Source organism: Rhinoraja longicauda, chromosome 9, assembly GCF_053455715.1.
Source record: "Rhinoraja longicauda isolate Sanriku21f chromosome 9, sRhiLon1.1, whole genome shotgun sequence".
Taxonomy (NCBI): domain Eukaryota; kingdom Metazoa; phylum Chordata; class Chondrichthyes; order Rajiformes; family Arhynchobatidae; genus Rhinoraja; species Rhinoraja longicauda.
In genome coordinates, this window is record NC_135961.1 from 67,816,727 (window position 1) to 67,841,316 (window position 24,590).

The window sequence follows — 24,590 nt, forward strand, 5'->3', positions numbered from 1 at the left end:
CGGCTCCTCCTCTCGGCTCCTCCTCTCGGCTCCTCCTCTCGTCCTCTCGGCTCCGCTCGGGCCCGGCTCTCGTGCTCGCCTGCGGGCCTGCGGCCTCCACGACGACATGGCGGTCTCCGAGCCTGGCGCCGAGGAGGAATACCCGACTGAGATCCACGAGAGCCTGGTGGCCTTTGAGGAGTCGGTGAAGAGTGCGGACGGCGTGCTGAGGAGCCTGGTGTCCGCTCCCCGCGCCCAGCTGCAGCAGGAGGTAAAGGCGTGCGTGTGTGAGGAAGGAACTCACACTCACTCACTCTCTCACACACACACTCACTCACACACACACACACACGCACACACACACTCTCACACACACTCACTCACACACACACTCACTCTCTCACACACACACTCTCACACTCTCACACACACGCTCTCTCACACACACACACTCTCACACTGACACACTCACTCTCTCACACACACACACTCTCACACACACGCTCTCTCACACTGACACACACACACACTCTCACACTCACACACACGCTCTCTCACACTGACACACTCACTCTCACACACACACTCTCACACTCTCACACACACTCTCTCACACACACCACAAACACACACACTCACACGCAAACTCTCACTCACACTCACACACACAGTCACACACACACTCTCACTCACACACTCACTCACACACACACGATCACTCACACACACACACTCTCACACACACACTCACTCACACACACACTCACTCACACACACACACGATCACTCACACACACTCACTCTCACACACACACACTCTCACACACACACGCGTTCTCTCACACTGACAAACTCACTCTCTCACACACTCACACTCACACTCTCACACACACACACTCACACACACACACGCTCTCTCACACTGACAAACTCACTCTCTCACACACACTCTCACACACACGCTCTCTCACACTGACACACACACTCTCACACTGACACACTCACTCTCTCACACACACACACTCTCACACTCTCACACACACGCTCTCTCACACTGACACACACACACACTCTCACACTCACACACACGCTCTCTCACACTGACACACTCACTCTCACACACACACTCTCACACACACTCTCTCACACACACCACAAACACACACACTCACACGCAAACTCTCACTCACACTCACACACACAGTCACACACACACTCTCACTCACACACACACACACACACACACACAGTCACACACACACTCTCACTCACACACACACACACACACACAGTCACACACACACTCTCACACACACACACACACACACACACACAGTCACACACACACTCACTCACACACACACTCACTCACTCATTCACACACACACTCACACTCACTCACTCATTCACTCACTCATTCACACACACACACACACACACTCTCTCACACACACACTCACACTTGCACACTCTTGCACACACACACACACATTCTCGCACACAGACTCACTCGTGCACACAAACACACTCTCGCACACACAGATAGAGCTCTTAAGGATAGCGGAGTCAGGGGGTATGGGGAGAAAGCAGGAACGGGGTACTATAGACAATAGACAATAGACAATAGGTGCAGGAGTAGGCTATTAAGCCCTTCGAGCCAGCACCGCCATTCAATGCGATCATGGCTGATCACTCTCAATCAGTACCCCGTTCATGCCTTCTCCCCATACCCCCTCACTCCGCTATCCTTAAGAGCTCTATCCAGCTCTCTCTTGAAAGCATCCAACGAACTGGCCTCCACTGCCTTCTGAGGCAGAGAATTCCACAGATTCACAACTCTCTGACAGAAAAAGTTCTCCCTCATCTCCCTTCTAAATGGCCTACCCCTTATTCTTAAACTGTGGCCCCTTGTTCTGGACTCCCCCAACATTGGGAACATGTTTCCTGCCTCCAATGTGTCCAATCCCCTAATTATCTTATATGTTTCAATAAGATCCCCCCTCATCCTTCTAAATTCCAGTGTATACAAGCCTAATTGCTCCAGCCTTTCAACATACGACAGTCCCGCCATTCCGGGAATTAACCTAGTGAACCTACGCTGCACGCCCTCAATAGCAAGAATATCCTTCCTCAAATTTGGAGACCAAAACTGCACACAGTACTCCAGGTGCGGTCTCACCAGGGCCCGGTACAACTGTAGAAGGACCTCTTTGCTCCTATACTCAACTCCTCTTGTTATGAAGGCCAACATTCCATTGGCTTTCTTCACTGCCTGCTGTACCTGCATGCTTCCTTTCAGTGACTGATGCACTAGGACACCCAGATCTCGTTGAACATCCCCTCTTCCTACTCCTGCACCTATTGTCTATTGTCTATTGTCTATTCACACACTCACACGCATTCACACACTCACACGCATTCACACACTCACATACACCACTCACACTCATACACAAAATGCTGGAGTAACTCAGCGGGACGGGCAGCATCTGTGGAGAGGAGGGATGGGCGGGCGACGTTTCAGGGGGTCGAGACCCTTCTTCAGAACTACATCAATTATTGATTGCAGAACTTTTACCAACGTTTTACCTGCGATGCTGCAAGTGATAAGGATGGAGGGGGGGGGGAGGGAGGGATGGTGGGGGGATGGGGGAGGGGAGGGATGGTGGGGGGGGGGGAGCTTGCGGAAGGGGCTGAGGGGAATGGGGGGGAGAGAGGTCGGTCACAGTGGCGCAGCGGTGGAGTTGATGCCTTACAGCGAATGCAGCGCCGAAGACCCGGGTTCCATCCCGACTACGGGTGCCGTCTGTATGGAGTTTGTACGTTCTCCCCGTGACCTGCGTGGGTTTTCCCCGAGATCTTCGGTTTCCTCCCACACCCCAAAGACATGCAGGTTTGTAGGTTAATTGGCTTGGTAAATGTAAAAGTTGTCCCTAGTGGGTGTAGGATAGTGTTACAAATTGTCCCTAGTGGGTATAGGATACTTCCAGTATTGTCTCTGGTGGACTCTTCGGAAGTGATGATCTCAAGATACAAGAGGGAGGGGTCAGGGGAGGTGGGTGAGGTGAGGAGAAGGGGGGGGGGTTAGGAGGGAGGATGAGGTGGAGGGTTAGGAGGGGGGAGGGAGAGTGAGGAGAAGGAAGCTTGGGGAAGGGGCTGAGGTGAGGAATGGGTGACGTTTCGGGTCGAGACCCGGAAGGGTCTCGACCCGAAACGTCACCCATTCCTTCTCTCCCGAGATGCTGCCTGACCCGCTGAGTTACTCCAGCATTTTGTGTCTACCTTCAATTTTTGCTTTCTTCTGCTCTCTTGACTCCAATACATGACATCGGTGGCTGGAACTTCACATTACTTAAATTCCTAGTATTTTCCTGGAATCCATTTTCTTAAAATCAAAACATGGGAAGCAAAGTAATTTATGCAACCTCTGGCTAGTATATTGCTGACACACCTGCTCTTAAAATCTGACCAAACAACTAGTAATGGGGAAAAAATCATGGGCATTATTAAATGCAGCTTTTATACTAATGCTATAACATTTGGCCGTGTTTCTGTTTTTTTTTCAAAAAAGAACCTATTGCCTTTCAATTTTCACAGTGACCTCAGATTTTTTGCACAATTTTATTTATTTTTTAATTCAAAGTATCAATGGGAAAAAAAGTCCAAGGATTATAATTTGGGGTCAGGCTTGCCAATGCATAAGTAGAAATGCAGCCAGGGCCTTGTCTGGTCTGAAAATATCATCTTGCCTAGCTGAGAAAACAATTCTGATTTCATAAGTTCATAAATTCTAGCTGAGGTATCAGGCCATTCTTGAATGGAACACGTCCCTGTACATCAACTTCATCGTCTTTGAGAAAGCGTCGTCTTTGACAGCTTAGACAGGACAACACTATGGCGCCTAATGGACCACTATGGAATTCCCACCAAGATCATAAACTTCATCAAGAACTTGTATGATGGAACCTCATACAAAGTTATGTATGCAGGCTGGCTCTCCCAGAGCTTTAGTGTCAAGACGGGCGTCAAGCAGGGATGTCTACTGTCACCGTTCCTGTTCCTCCTGGCGATTGACTGGATCATGATGGAAACAACTAAAGGGAAAAGAAATGGAATTCAGTGGACAATGTGAGGGCAGCTAGATGACCTTGACTTTGCAGACGACATAGCTCTCCTTTCACACACACAGATACAAATGCAGGAGAAGACAGACGGACTCTTACAAGCTGCAACAACACTTGGTCTTACACCCAATACAGCAAAGACACAGGAGATGAAGATCCACTCCAAAACCAGCAGCCCTATCCTCATGCACAGCACTGCCCTGGAGGAGGTAGAAACATTCACATACCTAGGTAGTGTTGTGGACACCACCGGGGGGGGCAGATGCAGACATAAAAAACAGGATCAATAAGGCTAGGGTGGGTTTAACATGCTCAGGAAGATCTGAAGCTCAAAACACATCTCAATCAACACCAAAATACGCATCTTTAACTGAAGCAGGTAATGCTGTATGGATCATAGACATGGAAAACAACAAAACACACAACAAACAGGCTGCAAACATTCATTAACACCTGCCTAAGGAGAATACTAAATATCTGGTAGAGAGACAAAGTAAGCAATGTGGACCTGTGGAAAAGAACAAGCCAGGATCCCATTGACTTACAAATTCAAAGGAGAAAATGGAGTTGGATTGGACACACCCTCAGAAAACCTGCCACAAACATCACCCGGCAAGCCCTGAAATGGAACCCCCAAGGAAAAAGGAAAAGAGGTGGCCCCAGGGACAGCTGGAGAAGAGGTGTCCAGGCAGAAATGTCTGGGAGTGGCTCATCTGGGGAGATCTCCAAAGAACCGCCAACAACCGAGTGAGGTAAAGGATATTTGTCAATGGCCTATGCTCCCTAGTGGAGCAAAGGGCTTAAGAAGAAGAAGAAGAAGTATCAGGCCATTCGGCCCATCAAGTCTACTCTGCCATTCATTCATGGCTGATCTATCTTTCCCTCTCAACCCCATTCTCCTGCCTTTGCCCGGCAGATTTAATAAATAATGCTGCTTGGAGCATTCCAAAGTGAACATTGTTACTTCATCACTGACAGTTTATCCCCTGGACCAGGGACTTATAAACATCTCCATGTCCAAATTAAACATTGGTGTTTAACTCTGAAAAGTAGCTGGAAAGCTTGCGTGTTATTGTGCTTTTCATTTGATTTAAGAGATTGTTTTACTGCCCAAATATTATATGAATTACTGCCTTTGTAAAGCTGGCAGCATAGCTATCAATCAGCCAAGCACCAGTCAGCCATATGATGCTCATCCACATATTCTTGGTGGGGATTTCAAACTAATCCTACTTGATCTTCAAATCCTACTTTCATATTTCTATTTATGAAGCTTTTTGGGGCTTTGGTTAGGCCGTATTTGGAGTATTGTGTAGAGTTCTGGCTGCCCCATCACAGGAATGATGAGGAGGGTTTGGAGAGGGTGCAGAAGAGGTCTACCAGAATGTGGCCTGAATGAGGGGGTGTTAGCTACACGGAGAGATTGGACAGACTTTGATTGTCTGCTCTGGAACGCTGGAGTTTAAGGAGAGATCTGATCGAAGTATATAAAATCATGAGAGGCACAGATCTGCTTCAGAGAGTTGTGAATCTGTGGAATTCTCTGCCTCAGAAGGTAGTGGAGGCCAAGTCTCTGAATGCATTCAAGAGAGAGCTAGATAGAGCTCTTAAGGATAGCGGTGTCAGGGGGTATGGGGAGAAGGCAGGAACAGGGTACTGATTGAGAATGATCAGCCATGATCACATTGAATGGCGGTGCTGGCTCGAAGGGCCGAATGGCCTCCTCCTGCACCTATTGTCTATTATCTATTGGAAAGCACTGTCAAGGGTGGTGGTGGAGTCAGATTGGATAAAGGGCTTTTAGATTGGCACATATATATGTAGGAAGAGGAGGGACAATGTGCAGGTAGATTAGATTTGTTTAACTTGGAATATCGAAAGCGTCTACCTTTTTCCAAAGGTCAGATGACTCCATTGAAGTGCTGTTGGTGGTGGAGGTGGAGGCAGATATGATGGAGGTGTTTAAGAGGCTTTTGGATCGGGACACGGATATGCAGAGAGTGGAGGGATATGGATAATGTGCAGGTAGATTAGATTCGTTTAATTTAGCATCATGTTCAACATGGGCATTGTTGGCGGAAGGGCTTGTTCCTGTGCTATACTATTCAGTGAATAAGGAGCGCGCTATTGAATTGTCAGTTGCTAAACAAAAAAGTCCGCAATGTATTAATAATTGACTTTGAAGAACTGCATCGATGCTGTTTGCTGTTGGGACTTTTTAAACAGAAGGTCTTTCTGTCTTCCTGGATGCACCTAAATATTCTCGCATTTTTATTTTGAAAACATCAGATGATATTCTCCATGTTCTAATTATATCTAACTTGGTAAATTCAATCTAAGCATTTGAAGAAGGGTCTCGACCCGAAACATCGCCCATTCCTTCTGTCCTGAGATGCTGCCTGACCTGCTGAGTTACTCCAGCATTTTGTGAATAAATACCTTCGATTTGTACCAGCATCTGCAGTTATTTTCTTACATTGCATGACAATCGGAGATCATTAAAGTTCCTGCGATAGACACAAAATGCTGGAGTAACTCAGCGGGACAGGCAGCATCTCGGGAGAGAAGGAATGGGTGACGTTTCGGGTCGAGACCCTTCTTCAGACTTTCCTACACATTAAAGTTCCTGCTACTTGTGACTGTCGGTTGTCCCCTTAATCTTTTCACAAGTTAACTTGGATGGTGTCATTAATTCATCATAATTCACTGTGATTTCAGCCTTATTTTCTACATCACCTAGAGGGGTGGCACACCTTGTAGAGTCGCTGCCTCACTGGAGGCAGCGGAGACCCAGGTTCGATCCTGAACGCGGGTGCCGTCTCTGTGTAGTTTGCACGTTCTCCCTGTGGCCGCCCGCGTGGGTTTCTTCCAGGTGCTCTGGTTTTCTCCCACATCATAAAGACGTGCGGGTTGGTAGATTGATTGGCCTCTCTCTGTAAATTGCCCCTGGTATGTGGAGAGTGGATGAGAAAGTGGGATCACATAGAACTAGTGTGAACGGGTGACCGGTGGTCGGCGTGGACTCGGTGGGCCGAGGGGCTTGTTTCAATCAAAATCTTTCAAGCAAAAAATGCTGCCCAATTTTTTTAATATTCCATGGCTCAACTCAAAAGAGGTCAATAGACAATAGACAATAGGTGCAGGAGGAGGCCATTCGGCCCTTCGGGCCAGCACCGCCATTCAATGTGATCATGGCTGATCATTCTCAATCAGTACCCCGTTCCTGCCTTCTCCCCATACCCCCTGATTCCGCTATCCGTAAGAGCTCTATCTAGCTCTCTCTTGAATGCATTCAGAGAATTGGCCTCCACTGCCTTCTGAGGCAGAGAATTCCACAGATTTACAACTCTGACTGAAAAAGTTTTTCCTCATCCCAGTTCTAAATGGCCTACCCCTTATTCTTAAACTGTGGCCCATTGTTCTGGACTCCCCCAACATTGGGAACATGTTTCCTGCCTCTAACGTGTCCAACCCCTTAATAATCTTATAAGTTTCGATAAGATCTCCTCTCATCCTTCTAAATTCCAGTGTATACAAGCCTAGTCGATCCAGTCTTTCAACATACGACAGTCCCGCCATTCCGGGAATTAACCTAGTAAACCTATGCTGCACGCCCTCAATAGCAGGTCCTTCTGCAGTTGTACAGGGCCCTGGTGAGACCACATCTGGAGTGTTGTGTGCAGTTTTGGTCTCCTAATTTGAGGAAGGACGTCCTTGCTATTGAGGCAGTGCAGCGTAGGTTCACCAGGTTAATCCCTGGGATGGAGGGACTCATATGAGGAAAAAGTGGAAAGACTGGGCTTGTATTCACTGGAGTTTAGAAGGATGAGAGGGGATCTAATAGTGACTTATAAAAAGGACTGGGCAAGCTAGATGCAGGAAAATTGTTCCCAATGTTGGGGGAGTCCAGAACCAGGGGCCACAGTCTAAGAATAAAGGAGAGGCCATTTAAAACTGAGGTGAGAAGGAACTTTTTCACCCAGAGAGTTGTGAATTGGTGGAATTCTCTGCCACAGAAGGCAGTGGAGGTCAATTCACTGGATGAATTTAAGAGAGTTAGATAGAGGTCTAGGGGCTAGTGGAATCAAGGGATATGGGGAGAAGGCAGGCACGGGTTACTGATTGTGGATGATCAGTCATGATCACAATGAATGGCGGTGCTGGCTCGAAGGGCCAAATGGCCTCCTCCTGCACCTATTTTCTATGTTTCTATATTTAACTAGAATAAAGATAATATGTAAAAGTGGATATAATTTAGGGTGCATTAACAATTACATTATTAAATTATATTTATTTAGTAAACCCTCTTCTATGAGTTTCAGTTTAGGTTATTGTCACGTGTACCGAGGTACAGTGAAAAGCTTTTGTTGCTTGCTACCCAGCAGAAAGACAATGCATGATTACAATCGAGCCATTTGCAGTGTACAGATGCATGATAAGGGAATAACGCTTAGTGCAAGGTAAAGCCAGCAAAGTCGGATCAAGGATAGTCCGAGGGTCACCAAAGAGGTAGATAGTAGTTCAGCACTGCTCTCTGGTTGTGGTAGGATGGTTCAGTTGCCCGATAACAGCTGTCAATTGAGTTTCTCAATGATTGAGTTTCTACCTGGAAACATTATTTTCCAGTGTAAGATAACCTGACGTGGTCTTTTCTTCTATTTCAGCTGGACCCTCTGGAACAAGCCAAGCTTGATTTAGCATCCGCCTATGCATTGAATTCTCTGTTCTGGAGTGAGTATTGAGTAATTTTATTTAGATTTAGAGATACAGCGCGGAAACAGGCCCTTCGGCCCACCGGGTCCGCACCGCCCAGCGATCCCCGCACATTAACACTATCCTACACACACTAGGGACAATTTTTACATTTGCCCAGCCAATTAACCTACATACCTGTATGTCTTTGGAGTGACCGTATCTTGTTGTATTTTTTTCTTTTATTAATGGAAACAATATTTTCTTCTAGTATATCTTGTCACACAAGGAATTAATCCCAAAGAGCATGCTGTCAAACAAGAATTGGTGAGTACAAGTAACGGATACTTTTTTTTAGATTGAGATTTAGAGATACAGCGCAGAAACAGGCCCTTCGGCCCACCGGGTCCGCGCCGCCCAGTGATCCCCGCACACTAACACTATCCTACACCCACTAGGGATAAAAAAAAAATTAACATTTGCCCAGCCAATTAACCTACATACCTGTATGTCTTTGGAGTGTGGGAGGAAACCGAAGATCTCGGAGAAAGCCCACGCAGGTCACGGGGAGAACGTACAAACTCCGTACAGACGGCGCCCGTAGTCACAATCGAACCTGAGTCTCCGGCGCTGCATTCGCTGTAAGGCAGCAACTCTACCGCTGCGCCAATCATGGTTTTAACTGCAGGTGCCCCTCAGCTTACGCTGGGGTTACGTTCCGAAAAACCCCTTAGCAAACCGAAAATATTGTGAGTCGAAATGCATTTAATACACGCGATCACGTGGCCGGAAGCGAGCTGTGTGTCGCTGCCGTTTGCACCATCGCAAAGCCAAAATATCGCAAGTCGAAACATCGTGTTGGAGCAACTCAGCGGGTCAGGCAGCATCTCTGGAGAACATCTGTACTTGGTTTTGAGTTAGGAGAAGGAGTCAAACCTTGGTCGTCTTGCCCACCAAATACTGAGTGCACAGTGATTTTTCTGTACAGAAGCTCCCCGACTAACTACAGACGCTTCGACTTACGATATTTCGACTTTACAATGGTGCAAACGCTGGGCAACGGCAGCGAGCCGCAGCTCGCTTCCGGCCACGCGATTAGGTGTATTAAATGCACTTCCACGTACGATATTTTCGGTTTGCGATGGGTTTATCAGAACGTAACCCCATTTTAAGTTGAGGAGCACCTGTACTCCACAAGCAGGGAGTGAAAAAAACCCCAGTTCAAATTGACCTCCGTGTCTTGTTTAATTTGATGTAATTGTTACAACGTGAAACCTTTGAATGCAAATTGGTAACAGGAATAGTTATTGGTAATTCAATTGGAAACATGATCATGTTAGAACATTGCAGACTTTTATTTGCATAACTCCAAAAACATTGTGGCGAAGGGATTTACCCGAATGCCGTGTGGAATAGAGGGTATTAGCTAGAAAGAGAGATTGAATAAACTAGGAGGCATCAGCAACTGCAGATGCTGAAATCTTGGAGTAGCTCAGCGGGTCAGGCAGCATCTCTGGAGAACATGGATAGGTGACTTTCACAGTGCTGGAGTAACTCAGCGGGTCAGGCAGCATCTGTGGAGAACATGGACAGGTGACGTTTCCAGTTGGGACCCTTCTTCGTCCCAATGCAAAACGTCTCCTATCCATGTTTTTCAGAGATTTTCCGGCACTTTGCATCCTTTATTTGTAAATCCCCATCTGATGTTCCTTGTTTCTGCAGTAGTTCTGCTGTTTTATTGGATCACGGCCGATCAATCCTGACCTCCCACCACTTCTCCTGTCTCTCCCCATACCTCTGAGATCCCCTGTAGTTTAAATGTCTTTCACAAGTTATAGGAGTTGAATTGGGCCATTTGGCCCATCGAGTCTACTCCGCCATTCAATCACGGCTGAATCATGTCATTCTTTATCTTGAATATATTCTTTCCCTGACTCAGCGGGTCAGGCAGCATCTCTGGAGAACATGGATAGGTGACGTTTCACAGAGTGCTGGAGTAACTCAGTGGGTCAGGCAGCATCTCTGGAGAACACGGATAGGTGACGTTACACAGAGTGCTGGAGTAACTCAGCGGGTCAGGCAGCATTTCTGGAGAACATGGATAGGTGACGTTTCGCAGAGTGCTGGAGTAACTCAGCGGGTCAGGCAGCATCTGTGGAGAACATGGATGGGTGCAAAATGCGTAAGAAGGAACTGCAGATGCTGGTTTGAATCGAAGATAGACACAAAATGTTGGAGTAACTCAGCAGGACAGACAGCATCTGTGGAGATGGTGTGGTGACGTTTTGGGTCGAGACCCGTCTTCAGACGAGTCAGGAGAGTGGTTGGTACATAAGTGTAAGGTGTGAAAACAGGACAAAGGGAATGGGGATCAAGGAAAATATAGAATAGATCATTGTTATGTGTGTATGGGAGAAGACAACAACAAAGCAAACAGATAAAATGTAGTCGAAGACAGTCAGACTGGTCGGAGAACTGGGAAAGGGGAGGGATGGAGAGAGAGGGAAAGCAAGGGTTATCTGAAGTTAGAGAAGTCAATGTTCATACCGCTGGGGTGTAAGCTGCCCAGGTGAAATATGAGGGGCATTTATTTGTACACAACAGGTGGTGGGTGCCTGGATAATGCTGCTAGGTATGGTTCTGGAAGCAGATACCATAGGGGCATGTAAGATGCTTTTGGATGTGGAGGGATATGGATCACATGCAGGCAGAGAAGATTAGTTAAACTTGGTCTCATGTTCGTCACAGACATCGTCGGCTAAAGGGCCTGTCCCTGTACTGGTCTGTCTCTGTTAGTCATTAGACAATAGACAATAGGTGCAGGAGTAGGCCATTCGGCCCTTCGAGCCAGCACCGCCATTCAATGTGATCATGGCTGATCATTCTCAATCAGTACCCTGTTCCTGCCTTCTCCCCATACCCCCTGACTCCGCTATCCTTAAGAGCTCTATCTAGCTCTCTCTTGAATGCATTCAGAGAATTGGCCTCCACTACCTTCTGAGGCAGAGAATTCCACAGATTTATAACTCTCTGACTGAAAAAGCTTTTCCTCATCTCCATTCTAAATGGCCTACCCCTTATTCTTAAACTGTGGCCCCTGCTTCTGGACTCCCCCAACATTGGGAACATGTTACCCTGTTCCAGGGTAGTTTATGTGAAAGGGATGTGTGTGGAAGGGAAGATGTATATTGGAGTTAGAATTAGTCATAAAATACCCAAGAAGGGATTTAGGCAACGAGATTGCAGCTTACTTGGTTCTACTGAATTGAAGTGTCAAGAAACATTTGGTTAAGGCCTAAACTTTGAATACCAGGAACAAATGTCCCCTGTCTAAAGGCTCTGAGTCTACAATATGACTTTTGGTGTGTAGGAAGGAACTGCAGATTAGTTTAGTTTGGAGATACAGCGTGGAAACCGGTCCTTCTGCCCACTGAGTCCACACCGACCAGCGATCCCCGCACATTAACACTATCTTACACACACTCGGGACAATTTACATTTATACCAAGCCAATTAACCTACAAACCTGTACGTCTTTGGAGTGCGGGAGGAAACCTACGATCTCGGAGAAAACCCACGCAGGTCACGGGGAGAACGTACAAACTCTGTACAGACAGCACCCGTATTCGGGATCGATGCTGGCTTTGACCAAAGGTAGACACAAAATGCTGGAGTAAAATAGTTGGTGTTTTTGTTTTAGAATGGTCTGGAAGGTCTAATTTTAATTTTTTACAGCTCTTGCGCTGATATAATTAATTTTATACAAATCTAATAGAGAATAGGATTGCTTGTGATTTTCTATGACCACAAAAAAGCCTCCAAATATTCATAACTGCCTGATATTATGGTCTTTTAGTTTTAGAATGTCAAACACCTGTTTTCCTTTTGGGTACAATTAGGTTAATGTCGTCCAAAACGACAAAATCCCAGGCCTTTTATTGAGTCCAACAGGGTGATTCAATGTAGCAAGACATTATTTAGGCTATCGGTCGTCATCTTTGCATTTTCAAAGCTCAAAATAATCTTGTTTACTTTTCAAATTATATCGAATTTAAGGGCTACTGTGAAAATTGAACACAGCTGTGATGAAACCTCATGCAGTTGGCATTTTCAAAGAAGTTAAATCCTTTTAAAAGGATTCTTGTGTTTTCTGAGGTACATCTGGCTAATTGAAGTAAAATTTGAAGCAGAGCTTCTGTAAATGTTTTATGGCTTTAGTGACATTCTACGTTATGATGATATGGCAGGGATATCAAATGAACGCATTAGTTTTGAAATTCACATTTCTGTAATTCATTATAATTCATGCCTCTTTTAATGTTTTGGGGTTGAAAGGTAAGCTGGATTATAGAACATGGGAAACAGGAGCAGTTGTTATTCTAAAAAGGACTCAGACCGCTGAATTAACTCAGCGGGTCAGGCAGCATCTGTGGAGAACATGGATAAGTGACGTTTCACAAAGTGCTGGAGTAACTCAGCGGGTCAGGCAGCATCTGTGGAGAACATGGATAGGTGACGTTTCGGGTTGGGTCCTGACCATTTATCCAAGTCCTCCAGAGGTGCTGCCTGGCTCACTGAGTTACCCCAGCACTTTTTGATTTGGACAAATGTGGATTGATTCCTCTGGGACATTGGAGGTTGAGAGGAAACATGAAAGAAGTTAATAAAATTATGAGAGGCACAGATTGGGTAGACAGAACCTGGGGTTGTAAAGTAAACTGTATATTATAGAACATGAGAAACAGGAGCAGTTGTCCTAAAAAGGACACAGAGTGCTGGAGTAACTCAGCGGGTCAGGCAGCATCTGTGGAGAACATGGATAGGTGACGTTTCACAGAGTGCTGGAGTAACTCAGCGGGTCAGGCAGCATCTGTGGAGAACATGGATAGGTGACGTTTCACAGAGTGCTGGAATAACTCAGCGGGTCAGGCAGCATCTCTGGAGAACATGGATAGGTGACATTTCCAGTTGGGACCCTTCTTCGTCCCAATGCAAAACGTCTCCTATCCATGTTTTTCAGAGATTTTCCGGCACTTTGCGTCCTTTATTTGTAAATCCCTATCTGATGTTCCTGGTTTCTGCAGTAGTTCTGCTGTTTTATAGGATCACGGCCGATCAATCCTGGCCTCCCACCACTTCTCCTGTCTCTCCCCATACCTCTGAGATCCCCTGTAGTTTAAATGTCTGTCACAAGTTAAAGGAGTTGAATTAGGCCATTTGGCCCATCGAGTCTACTCCGCCATTCAATCACGGCTGAATCATGTCATTCTTTATCTTGAATATATTCTTTCCCTGACAACATTGTGGTAAACACAAAAAGCTGGGGTAACTCAACGGGGCAGGCATCTGCAGTTCCTTCCTAAACATTGTGGTAAATGGTCCTTTTGAGTCAGGATCTTATCAGAGGAAAAATTATTCTATCACTCAATCCTATTTTTTTAGGAAAGAAAGCTGCAGATGCTGGTTTAAATCGAAGGTAGACACAAAATGCTGGAGTAACTCAGCGGGTCAGGCAGCATCTCTGGAGAGAAGGAATGGGTAACGTTTCGGTCGAGACCCTTCTTCAGACTGATAGAGAAGGGTCTCGACCCGAAACGTCACCCATTCCTTCTCTCCAGAGATGCTGCCTGACCCGCTGAGTTACTCCAACATTTTGTGTCTACCATTTGTTTTTAAGTTTAGTTTAGAGTTACAGTGTGGAAACAGGCCCTTCGGCACACTGAGTCCACACTGACCAGCGATCCCCATACATTAACACTACGCACACAAGGGACAATTTACACTGACACCAAGTAGCTAATTAACCTACAAACCTGTACGTCTTTGGAGTGTGGGCGAAACCGAAGACCTCAGAGATAAACCGCGCGGTCATTGGGGACAACGTACAAACTCCGTACAGACAGCATTTGTGGTCGGGATGGAACCCGGGTCTCTGGCGCCGCAAGTACTATAGAGCAGCAACTATAAGGCTTGTATACACTGGAATTTAGAAGTGTGAGAGGAGATCTTATCGAAACGTATAAGATTATTAAGGGGTTGGACACGTTAGAGGCAGGAAACATGTTCCCAATGTTGGGGGAGTCCAGAACAAGGGGCCACAGTTTAAGAATAAGGGGTAGGCCATTTAGAACTGAGATGAGGAAAAACCTTTTCAGTCAGAGAGTTGTGAATCTGTGGAATTCTCTGCCTCAGAAGGCAGTGGAGGCCAATTCTCTGAATGCTTTCAAGAGAGAGCTAGATAGAACTCTTAAGGATAGCGGAGTCAGGGGGTATGGGGAGAAGGCAGGAACGGGGTACTGATTGAGAATGATCAGCCATGATCACATTGAATGGCGGTGCTAGCTCGAAGGGCCGAATGGCCTCCTCCTGCACCTATTGTCTATTGTCTATAACTCCACCGTGCCACGCTATAATCCTGCTAGTAGAAATAGTTTTCTCAGCATTCCCTTTACCAATTGTAATCTGAATGTTGTATGTCTCCATTAGATGATGTCTTGTTCTTCTCCTTGGCTCTGGTAACCAAATGTCCAACCTGCTCAACTTCTCGAGTCAATTCTCTTGACCCAGCGGTCAAACTACAGTAAACCCTTGCAATAATGGACGTCTGTGTAAAGGTTTTCGGTTATATCAGACCGAGGCTCCTGTTGCACTGTACACCACTTCCGCCAGGCACCCAATGAGTTGGCACCATGTGGTTAAGTTCATGTTCCTATGTGAGAGCAGCAGAATTAGGCCATTCAGTCCATCAAGTCTACTCCACCATTCAATCACCAAATGGTGAAAGGCTTGGATAGAGTGGCCGTGGAGAGGATGTTTCTACTGCTGGGAAAATCTAGAACTGGAGGTCATAGCCTCAGAATTAAAGGACGTTCCTTTAGGAAGGAGGAGGAATTTCTTCAGTCACAGGGTGGTGAATCTGTGGAATTCTTTGCCACAAAAGGCTGTGGGGGCCAAGTCAGTGGTTATTTTTAAGGCAGAGATAGATTCTTGATTAGTACAGGTGTCAGGGGTTATAGGGAGAAGGCAGGAGAATTGGGTTAGGGGGGAGAGATAGATCAGCCGTGACTGATTGACAGAATAGTCTTGATGGGCAGAATGGCCTAATTCAGCTCCTATCACTTATAATCGGTAATTATTTGGTTATGCTGAATTTGACCCTTTCATCCAAGAAGTTAATGTAGATTGGAAGTACTGTAAACTCCAGTGCCTCACCATCTAGCATTGCAGTTATTGATGGGCGATCTAAAAATGCTTCAATTATCCCGCTTGTTTTCAGTTTAGTTTAGAGATACCACGTGCAAACAGGCGTTTCGGCCCACCGAGTCCGCGCCGACCAGCAATTCCCTCACGCTTACACTATTCCACACACTAGGGACAATTTACATTTTTACCGAAGCCAATTAACCTACAAACTTAGGTATTTATTCACAAAATGCTGGAGTAACTCAGCAGGTCAGGCAGCATCTCAGGAGAGAAGGAATGGGTGACGTTTCGGGTCGAGACCCTTCTTCAGACTGATGTCAGGGGGGCGGGACAAAGGAAGGATATAGGTGGAGACAGGAAGACAATGGGAGAACTTGGAAGGGGAGGGGAAGAGAGGGACAGAGGAACTATCTAAAGTTGGAGAATTCAATGTTCATACCACTGGGCTGCAAGCTGCCCAGGCGAAATATGAGGTGCTGTTCCTCCAATTTCCGGTGGGATTCACTATGGCACTGGAGGAGGCCCATGACAGGAAGGTCAGACTGGGAATGGGAGGTCAACCTACAAACTTGATGTCTTTGGAGTGTGGGAGGAAACCGGAGCACCCGGAGAAAACCCACGCAGGCCACGGTCACAGGGAAAACGTACAAACTCCGAACAGACAAGCACCCGTAGTCAGGATCGAACCCGGGTCCCTGGAACAGTGAGGCAGCAAATCTACCGCTGCGCCGCCGTGCCGCTGTTAGTTAACCAATCCCCTATCCCTATTTTACAGCCCTTCATTACAATATTGGGATACAGGTGCTCCTCAGCTTACGATGGCGTTCCGTTCCGAGAAACCCATCGCAAACCGAAAATATCGTAAGTCGCAATGCATTGAATACACGCGATCACGTGGCCGGAAGCGAGCTGCGGCTCACTACGGGCTGCTGCCGATCGCACCATCGCAAACTCGAAATATCGCAAGTCGAAGCATCATAAGCCGGGGAGCACCTGTACTTTTAATGTCTTGGGTCATGAAGCCTGTCACAAACAGCCTGCCATTTTTCCAGTTCACATTATTAATACTTGTGTTCCAAACTCTAAGGGATTAACATTTATATTAGCTGCTCAATACATTTAAAAATATGTCTGTAGAACCTCTTGCTTTATATATTCGCAATATTTCCTTGTATACTCGCACACTCTTATCTTCACCTGTGTAATTGTTTAGCCATCCTTTGCCTATTTTTGGACAGGCATATGGATAGAAAATGTTTAGAGAGATGTGGGCCAAACGCGGGCAGTTGGGTCTAGTGCAGATGGGGCAGCTTGGGCCGGCATGGACAAGTTAGGCTGAAGAGCCTGTTTCTGTGCTGTATGTCTCCAAGACTCTATTTTCTACCTGTCCTCTGATTTACCCCGATTTTGGACAATAGACAATAGACAATAGACAATAGGTGCAGGAGTAGGCCATTCAGCCCTTCGAGCCAGCACCGCCATTCAATGCGATCATGGCTGATCACTCAATCAGTACCCCGTTCCTGCCTTCTCCCCATACCCCCTCACTCCGCTATCCTCAAGAGCTCTATCCAGCTCTCTCTTGAAAGCATCCAACGAACTGGCCTCCACTGCCTTCTGAGGCAGAGAATTCCACACCTTCACCACCCTCTGACTGAAAAAGTTCTTCCTCATCTCCGTTCTAAATGGCCTACCCCTTATTCTCAAACTGTGGCCCCTTGTTCTGGACTCCCCTAACATTGGGAACATGTTATCTGCCTCTAATGTGTCCAATCCCCTAATTATCTTATATGTTTCAATAAGATCCCCCCTCATCCTTCTAAATTCCAGTGTATACAAGCCCAATCGCTCCAGCCTTTCAACATACGACAGTCCCGCCATTCCGGGAATTAACCTAGTGAACCTACGCTGCACGCCCTCCATAGCAAGAATATCCTTCCTCAAATTTGGAGACCAAAACTGCACACAGTACTCCAGGTGCGGTCTCACCAGGGCCCGGTACAACTGTAGAAGGACCTCTTTGCTCCTATACTCAACTCCTCTTGTTACGAAGGCCAACATTCCATTGGCTTTCTTCACTGCCTGCTGTACCTGCATGCTTCCTTTCATTGACTGATGCACTAGGACACCCAGATCTCGTTGAACTCCCCCTCCTCCTAACTTGACACCATTCAGATAATAATCTGCCTTTCTATTCTTACTTCCAAAGTGAATAACCTCACACTTATCTACATTAAACTGCATCTGCCATGTATCCGCCCACTCACACAACCTGTCCAAGTCACCCTGCAGCCTTATTGCATCTTCCTCACAATTCACACTACCCCCCAACTTAGTATCATCTGCAAATTTGCTAATGGTACTTTTAATCCCTTCGTCTAAGTCATTAATGTATATCGTAAATAGCTGGGGTCCCAGCACCGAACCTTGCGTTACCCCCACTGGTCACTGCCTGCCATTCCGAAAGGGACCCATTTATCCCCACTCTTTGCTTTCTGTCTGTCAACCAATTTTCTATCCATGTCAGTACCCTACCCCCAATACCATGTGCCCTAATTTTGCCCACTAATCTCCTATGTGGGACCTTGTCGAAGGCTTTCTGAAAGTCGAGGTACACCACATCCACTGACTCTCCCTTGTCAATTTTCCTAGTTACATCCTCAAAAAATTCCAGTAGATTTGTCAAGCATGATTTCCCCTTCGTAAATCCATGCTGACTCGGAATGATCCCGTTACTGCTATCCAAATGCTCAGCAATTTCGTCTTTTATAATTGACTCCAGCATCTTCCCCACCACTGATGTCAGACTAACTGGTCTATAATTCCCCGTTTTCTCTCTCCCTCCTTTCTTAAAAGATGATACCAAACTTCCTTGGTTGATCATGGATAGTGTATCCTTTTCACGGAGTTGTTCCAGCTCATTGGAATTTACCTTTGCGGTGATTTTTGTTATTCCTTTAAATGTTTGGCATTGCTGATCTACCATCTTGTCCTTCATTTTCCCCATTCTCTTCATTCGGCTCTGTCGATGTTCTTTAGTAAAGGCAATTACAATAAACTGCGGTATAGCTAGGGTTGTCAACTGTCCCGTATTAGCCGGGCCATCCCGTATATTGGGCTAAACAGGTTTGTCCTGTACGGGACTGCGCTTGTCCCATAGTAGGCCCAGGGGGGGCGCTGCAGGCCCGGACACTAGGCCCGGGGGCCGCTGTAGGCCCGGACACTCTAGGCCCTGGGCCGCTGTAGGCCTGGACACTCTAGGCCCGGGGGCCGCTGTAGGCCCGGACACTGGAGGCCCAGGGGCCGCTGTAGGCCCGGACACTGTAGGCCCGGAGGACCGGGCGCCGCCTAACGGAGGTTGCGTAGCAACCCACCTTCTGGCCCGGGCGGCCACCTCCTGCACCTATTTTCTATGTTTTGTGTCTAAACCATAGATCAGAATCTTCAAATAGGAGACAAACACAAAATGCTGGAGTTCAGGCAGCTGGGTCAGGCAGCATCTCTGGAGAAGGATGTCGACCCGAAACGTCACCTATTCCTTTTCGCCAGAGATGCTGCTTGTCCCGCTGAGTTACTCCAGTATTTTGTGTTTGTCTTCAGTTTAAACCAGGATCTGCAGTTGCTCCCGACATTCTTCAAATAGGATCATTAATTTTGGGTGTTGAAAGGGTTAGTTTTGGGAGAGAAAGAATGTTTCTTTGAGAGGTGGTGGACAATTTAATCCAAGAATTCAGAACAGACATAATCCTGGAGTTTGGGTAAAGACGTTGGCATGGCATATTGTGCTCTTGGAACTATTGTTCAGACAAAAAATTTGACCATTAATTTAATTGTTTAACCTTTTACTGAATTATAAATGTCATTGTGATGCACCAGAATGTTTAACTTGTTTACTGATAGAAAGCACAGGGTTGATTTAGAAGTTTAATTGTGCATTTTCCTTTTTGTTTTATTCGTTGGAGGTGGAAAATTAAACTCTTTTATGGGCGGTTTGACCTCATAAATTAGAACATTGACTTGCATTCTTTTTCATTTTGATAATGACCGTGCTGTTTAAGTCGGCCAGGTGTTGCAGAGTTCCTGCTGGGGGTGGCGGGCAGGGATTTTTTTTTTTCGTGTTTCATTGTGAGAGTATTCCCCCAGGCTCAAGGAGATAAGAAAATCAGAAAAGGCTCACAGAGTCGACTCCAAAATGCCAAAGTTGTGACTGCTGTTGTTTTAATTTTGATGCGAACCTTTTGGAGCAGTTTGTTCATCCCAAGTCCTAAACTTATTCTTCGGCACGTTGAGTAAGATGAAAACCGCGTTGTGAATGATTTACTAGTATAACAGAACCATAATTACCTCTCCTTATTCCAGATGCCACTTTCTCACTCCCTCGTATATTTATTTCCTTTGCTGCAAAGTATCTAGTTCAGCACTTAGTCTGAAAGCTTTTTTGGCATTCATTATGCCTGTCCTGACCTGTCCAAATGACATTTTCATCTGGTTTTCATCACTTTAAGTCAACATGTCTCTTGATGAATATTTCAAAATGCACTTTAAAAAAAAAACCGAAGTCTAACTGCATGCAGTCAGAGTTTCAACAATTCCTTTGCCTTTAGAAAACTCCTTTTACTATGGTTACATGTTTTGTGCAATGTGGTTGAGTAAATTATGCTTATTGTTCTTGGAGAGGGTAAAGTATAACTACTTACAACAATTTGTAGATTATCCAGCTGTTTGTGTCATAGATGTGGCTTAGTCTTTGAATCCAATCGACGGTAAATATACAAAATCTGGAGGAGCTCAAAGATACAGGAGTCATTGATTCCCATCGGAACGATAATGTCGGGATGGATATTTGCCAAATTCACGCAAGTATCGGAGTCTGCTAGATTTTTAATTATTTAACCAGGTGTTTCCTTTGATATGGAAAGACACAAAATACTGGAGTAACTCAGCGGGTCAGGCAGCATCTGTGGAGAACATGGATAGGTGATGTTTCATAGAGTGCTGGAGTAACTCAGCGGGTCAGGCAGCATCCCTGGAGAACATGGATAGGTGATGTTTCATAGAGTGCTGGAGTAACTCAGCGGGTCAGGCAGCATCCGTGGAGAACATGGATAGGTGATGTTTCATAGAGTGCTGGAGTAACTCAGCGGGTCAGGCAGCATCCCTGGAGAACATGGATAGGTGATGTTTCATAGAGTGCTGGAGTAACTCAGCGGGTCAGGCAGCATCCGTGGAGAACATGGATAGGTGATGTTTCATAGAGTGCTGGAGTAACTCAGCGGGTCAGGCAGCATCTATGGAGAACGTGGATAGGTGACGTTTCACAGAGTGCTGGAGTAACTCAGCGGGTCAGGCAGCATCTATGCAGAACGTGGATAGGTGACGTTTCACAGAGTGCTGGAGTAACTCAGCGGGTCAGGCAGCATCCCTGGAGAACATGGATAGGTGACTATTTGAGTCGGGAGTGCCTTCTTCAGACAGATCCTTTGATATAAAAGGAAACACCTGATATGAATCAGTCTGAGGAAGGATCCCGACTGGAAATGTCACCAGTTCATTCCCTCCACAGATGCTGCTGGACTCACTGAGTTCCTCCAGGACTTCTTGATTAGTACGGTTGTCAGGGGTTTATGAGGAGAAGGCTGGAGAATGGGGTTAGGATGGAGAGATAGATCGGCCATGATTGAATGGCGGAGTAGACTTGATGGACAGAATGGCCTAATTCTGCTCCTATCACTTATGACCTGATGAACATTGTGTTTTACTCAAGATCCCAGCATCTATCGGCATCTCTCCTCTCCGTCTTCCTTAATGTTCAGAGGAGTTTTTCTGGTGATCGTCCTTGTTAGAGTTTTTTGGATCTGGTAACTTTGTTGGTCGTGAGGTTTGCACAGATCGCAGTGGTTGTGGTGAGCTCAAAATACAGAAGAGCCTTGCAATTTCCACCAGCTTATCAGAATTACATATTGTGTAAGAATGTCATTGTTCTATCTGGGACATCTGACAATAAAACACTCTTGACTCTTGAATGACAATGTTGACTTCCCTCTGGAGAGAATGGCAGGAAATTTGGATAGTGTGAGGATTTTATGGAAACGTTACAGATGGAGATTTACTGAGCACACGGATGTAATTCAGAAGCATGTGTCCAAAATTGACTTCAATTTTTATTAGTTTAGTTTTGGAGGTGCAGCGCGGAAATCGGATCTTCGGCCCGCCGAGTCCGTGCCGACCAGCGATCACCTCGTCCACAAGCACTATCCTACAGTAGGGACAATGTACAATTTTTTAGCTAGGTTAATTAACGTATAAACCTGTATGTCTTTGGAGTGTGGGAGGAAACCAGAGCACCCGAAGAAAACCCACGCGGTCACATCTTCAACAGTTGAGATTTTAAATTTTGATTAGTGCAAAAGTAATTCTAATGGTTTTTTTTAAAAGTAGAATTCCTTTATACTACTTAACTTGTTTCCTGCAGAATACTTGTGTAGTAATGAGTTGAAGTGAATAGTTGTGTAGTCTTTGTAAAGTCTCATGTGGCATACAAAACTGGGAGTGAATCCGAAGTTTATTGTTTGTATATTTAGGTTTTCTGTTTGATATCACTCGAGCACATGTGTTTCTGTTATGTTCATGAAGATTGCTTGTATTTATATAGATATGGTATATAGTAATGGGCATAAGGGAGTGATTATCCATTATTCTAAGTGAAGGGTTAAGAAGTCAATAGGGGGAGTGAAGCTTAAGTTTAGTTTAGAGACAGCGTGGAAGCAGGCCCTTCGGCCCACTGAGTCCATGCTGACCAACGATCATGCTGTTCACTGTCTCCGACTACATTTTATCTCTGTTTGCTTTGTTGTTACCTTCTCCCAGCTAACAATGATCTATTCTACATTGTCCTTGATCTCCATTAACCTTTGTCCTGTTTTCACACCTCACACTTCCTTATCTATGTATCTCCCTCTCCCCTAACATCAGTATGAAGGAGGGTCTCGACCTGAAAAGTCACCCATTTCTTCTCTCCAGAGATGCTGCCTGACCCGCTGAGTTACTCCAGCAGTTTTGGTCTCCAAATTTGAGGAAGGATATTCTTGCTATTGAGGGCGTGCAGCGTAAGTTTACTAGGTTAATTCCCGGAATGGCGGGACTGTCATATGTTGAAAGACTGGAGCGACTAGGCTTGTATACACTGGAATTTAGAAGGATGAGAGGAGATCTTATCGAAACGTATAAGATTATTAAGGGGTTGGACACGTTAGAGGCAGGAAACATGTTCCCAATGTTGGAGTCCAGAACAAGGGGCCACAGTTTAAGAATAAGGGGTGGGCCATTTAGAACTGAGATGAGGAAAAACGTTTTCAGTCAGAGAGTTGTGAATCTGTGGAATTCTCTGCCTCAGAAGGCAGTGGAGGCCAATTCTCTGAATGCATTCAAGAGAGAGCTAGATAGAGCTCTTAAGGATAGCGGACTCAGGGGGTATGGGGAGAAGGCAGGAACGGGGTACTGATTGAGAATGATCAGCCATGATCACAATGAATGGCGGTGCTGGCTCGAAGGGCCGAATGGCCTCCTCCTGCACTTATTGTCCATTGTGTCTACCTTACCCCGTACACCAGTTCTATCCCACACACCAATGGGAAGTTACAGAAGCCAATTAACATGCATGTCTTTGTAACGTGGGGGGGAATCCACGCAGTCACGGGGGAAAACAAAACGTACAAACTCTGTACCGACAGTATTTGAAGTCTGGATGGAACCTGGGTCTCTGGTGCTGTGAGGCAGCAACTCTACCGCTGCGCCACTAAAGAACATGTGAAGGATTCTCCGGTTACATCACTCCCCCACCATTGTATGTTGGGGAGAAAGTGCCTGCAAATCTGTCCAGTCTGGTGTACAGCAGCTTAGCAATGTAAAAGGCTAGTTAATTAAAAAGTGAATATATTTGATACTTCAAGTGTACTATTAAGACATGAATGGTTCAAGTGCAAAGTTGGATTTTGATGAATTAAAAACTAGTGTGTGTGTGTGTGTGATTACCTGTGTCTAATGGCAGTGACACGCGGGTGGGGAAGACCAGAGAATGTTTATGTACAATTGCCAATTTACTTGTGAGGATGTTGGAAGGTTTTGTTTGGAAAGTGTATACGGTGGAGAGTAATCTGCTCTGACACTTGCTGGCCTGAGCCACTCAACGAAAAGGTCTCCACGATTGAGGAAGGTGCCTCTCAAATGGGTTTTGTGTTGCAGGAACGGATAAGAACGTACATGAATAAAGTGAAAGAAATCACTGATCGGAAGAAGGCAGCCCGGCTGGATAAAGGCGTGGCGTCTCGCATTGTCCGCAACGCGCTGTGGGAAGGCAAGTCTGGAGGGAAGTCAAAGACAACATCGCAGCCTTCACATCAGTGAAATAAAGCCAAGAGAATAATTCCACGAACAAATAAATGGCAGGGAAGAACTTTCCCCGACGTGCCACTGGGTGTCAGTCACGATCAGCTTTTCTCACGGAAAGGAAAAAGGCAGCACATGGTATCTCCTGAGCAAATCTCACCGGAAAACAAACCTTTGCACCAATAAACAATATTTATTGTTTTCAAA

At 45.9% G+C, this 24,590-nt stretch overlaps 1 protein-coding gene across 1 annotated transcript; it reads left to right on the forward strand.

Moving 5' to 3' along the window:
* c1d (C1D nuclear receptor corepressor) lies at positions 1 to 24,590 on the forward strand. The gene is made up of 4 exons (XM_078405958.1): positions 1 to 250; positions 8,768 to 8,834; positions 9,067 to 9,122; positions 24,240 to 24,590. Exons 1-4 carry the CDS (start codon positions 107 to 109, stop codon positions 24,399 to 24,401), a joined length of 429 nt encoding a protein of 142 aa, XP_078262084.1. The 5' UTR covers positions 1 to 106; the 3' UTR covers positions 24,402 to 24,590.

Coding starts and splice junctions, on each gene's coding strand:
- c1d (XM_078405958.1), top strand. CDS start 107: ATGGCGGTCTCCGAGCCTGGCGCCGAGGAGGAATACCCGACTGAGATC. Junction 251..8,767: donor GCGCCCAGCTGCAGCAGGAG/GTAAAGGCGTGC, acceptor CTTCTATTTCAG/CTGGACCCTCTGGAACAAGC. Junction 9,123..24,239: donor ATGCTGTCAAACAAGAATTG/GTGAGTACAAGT, acceptor TTTGTGTTGCAG/GAACGGATAAGAACGTACAT.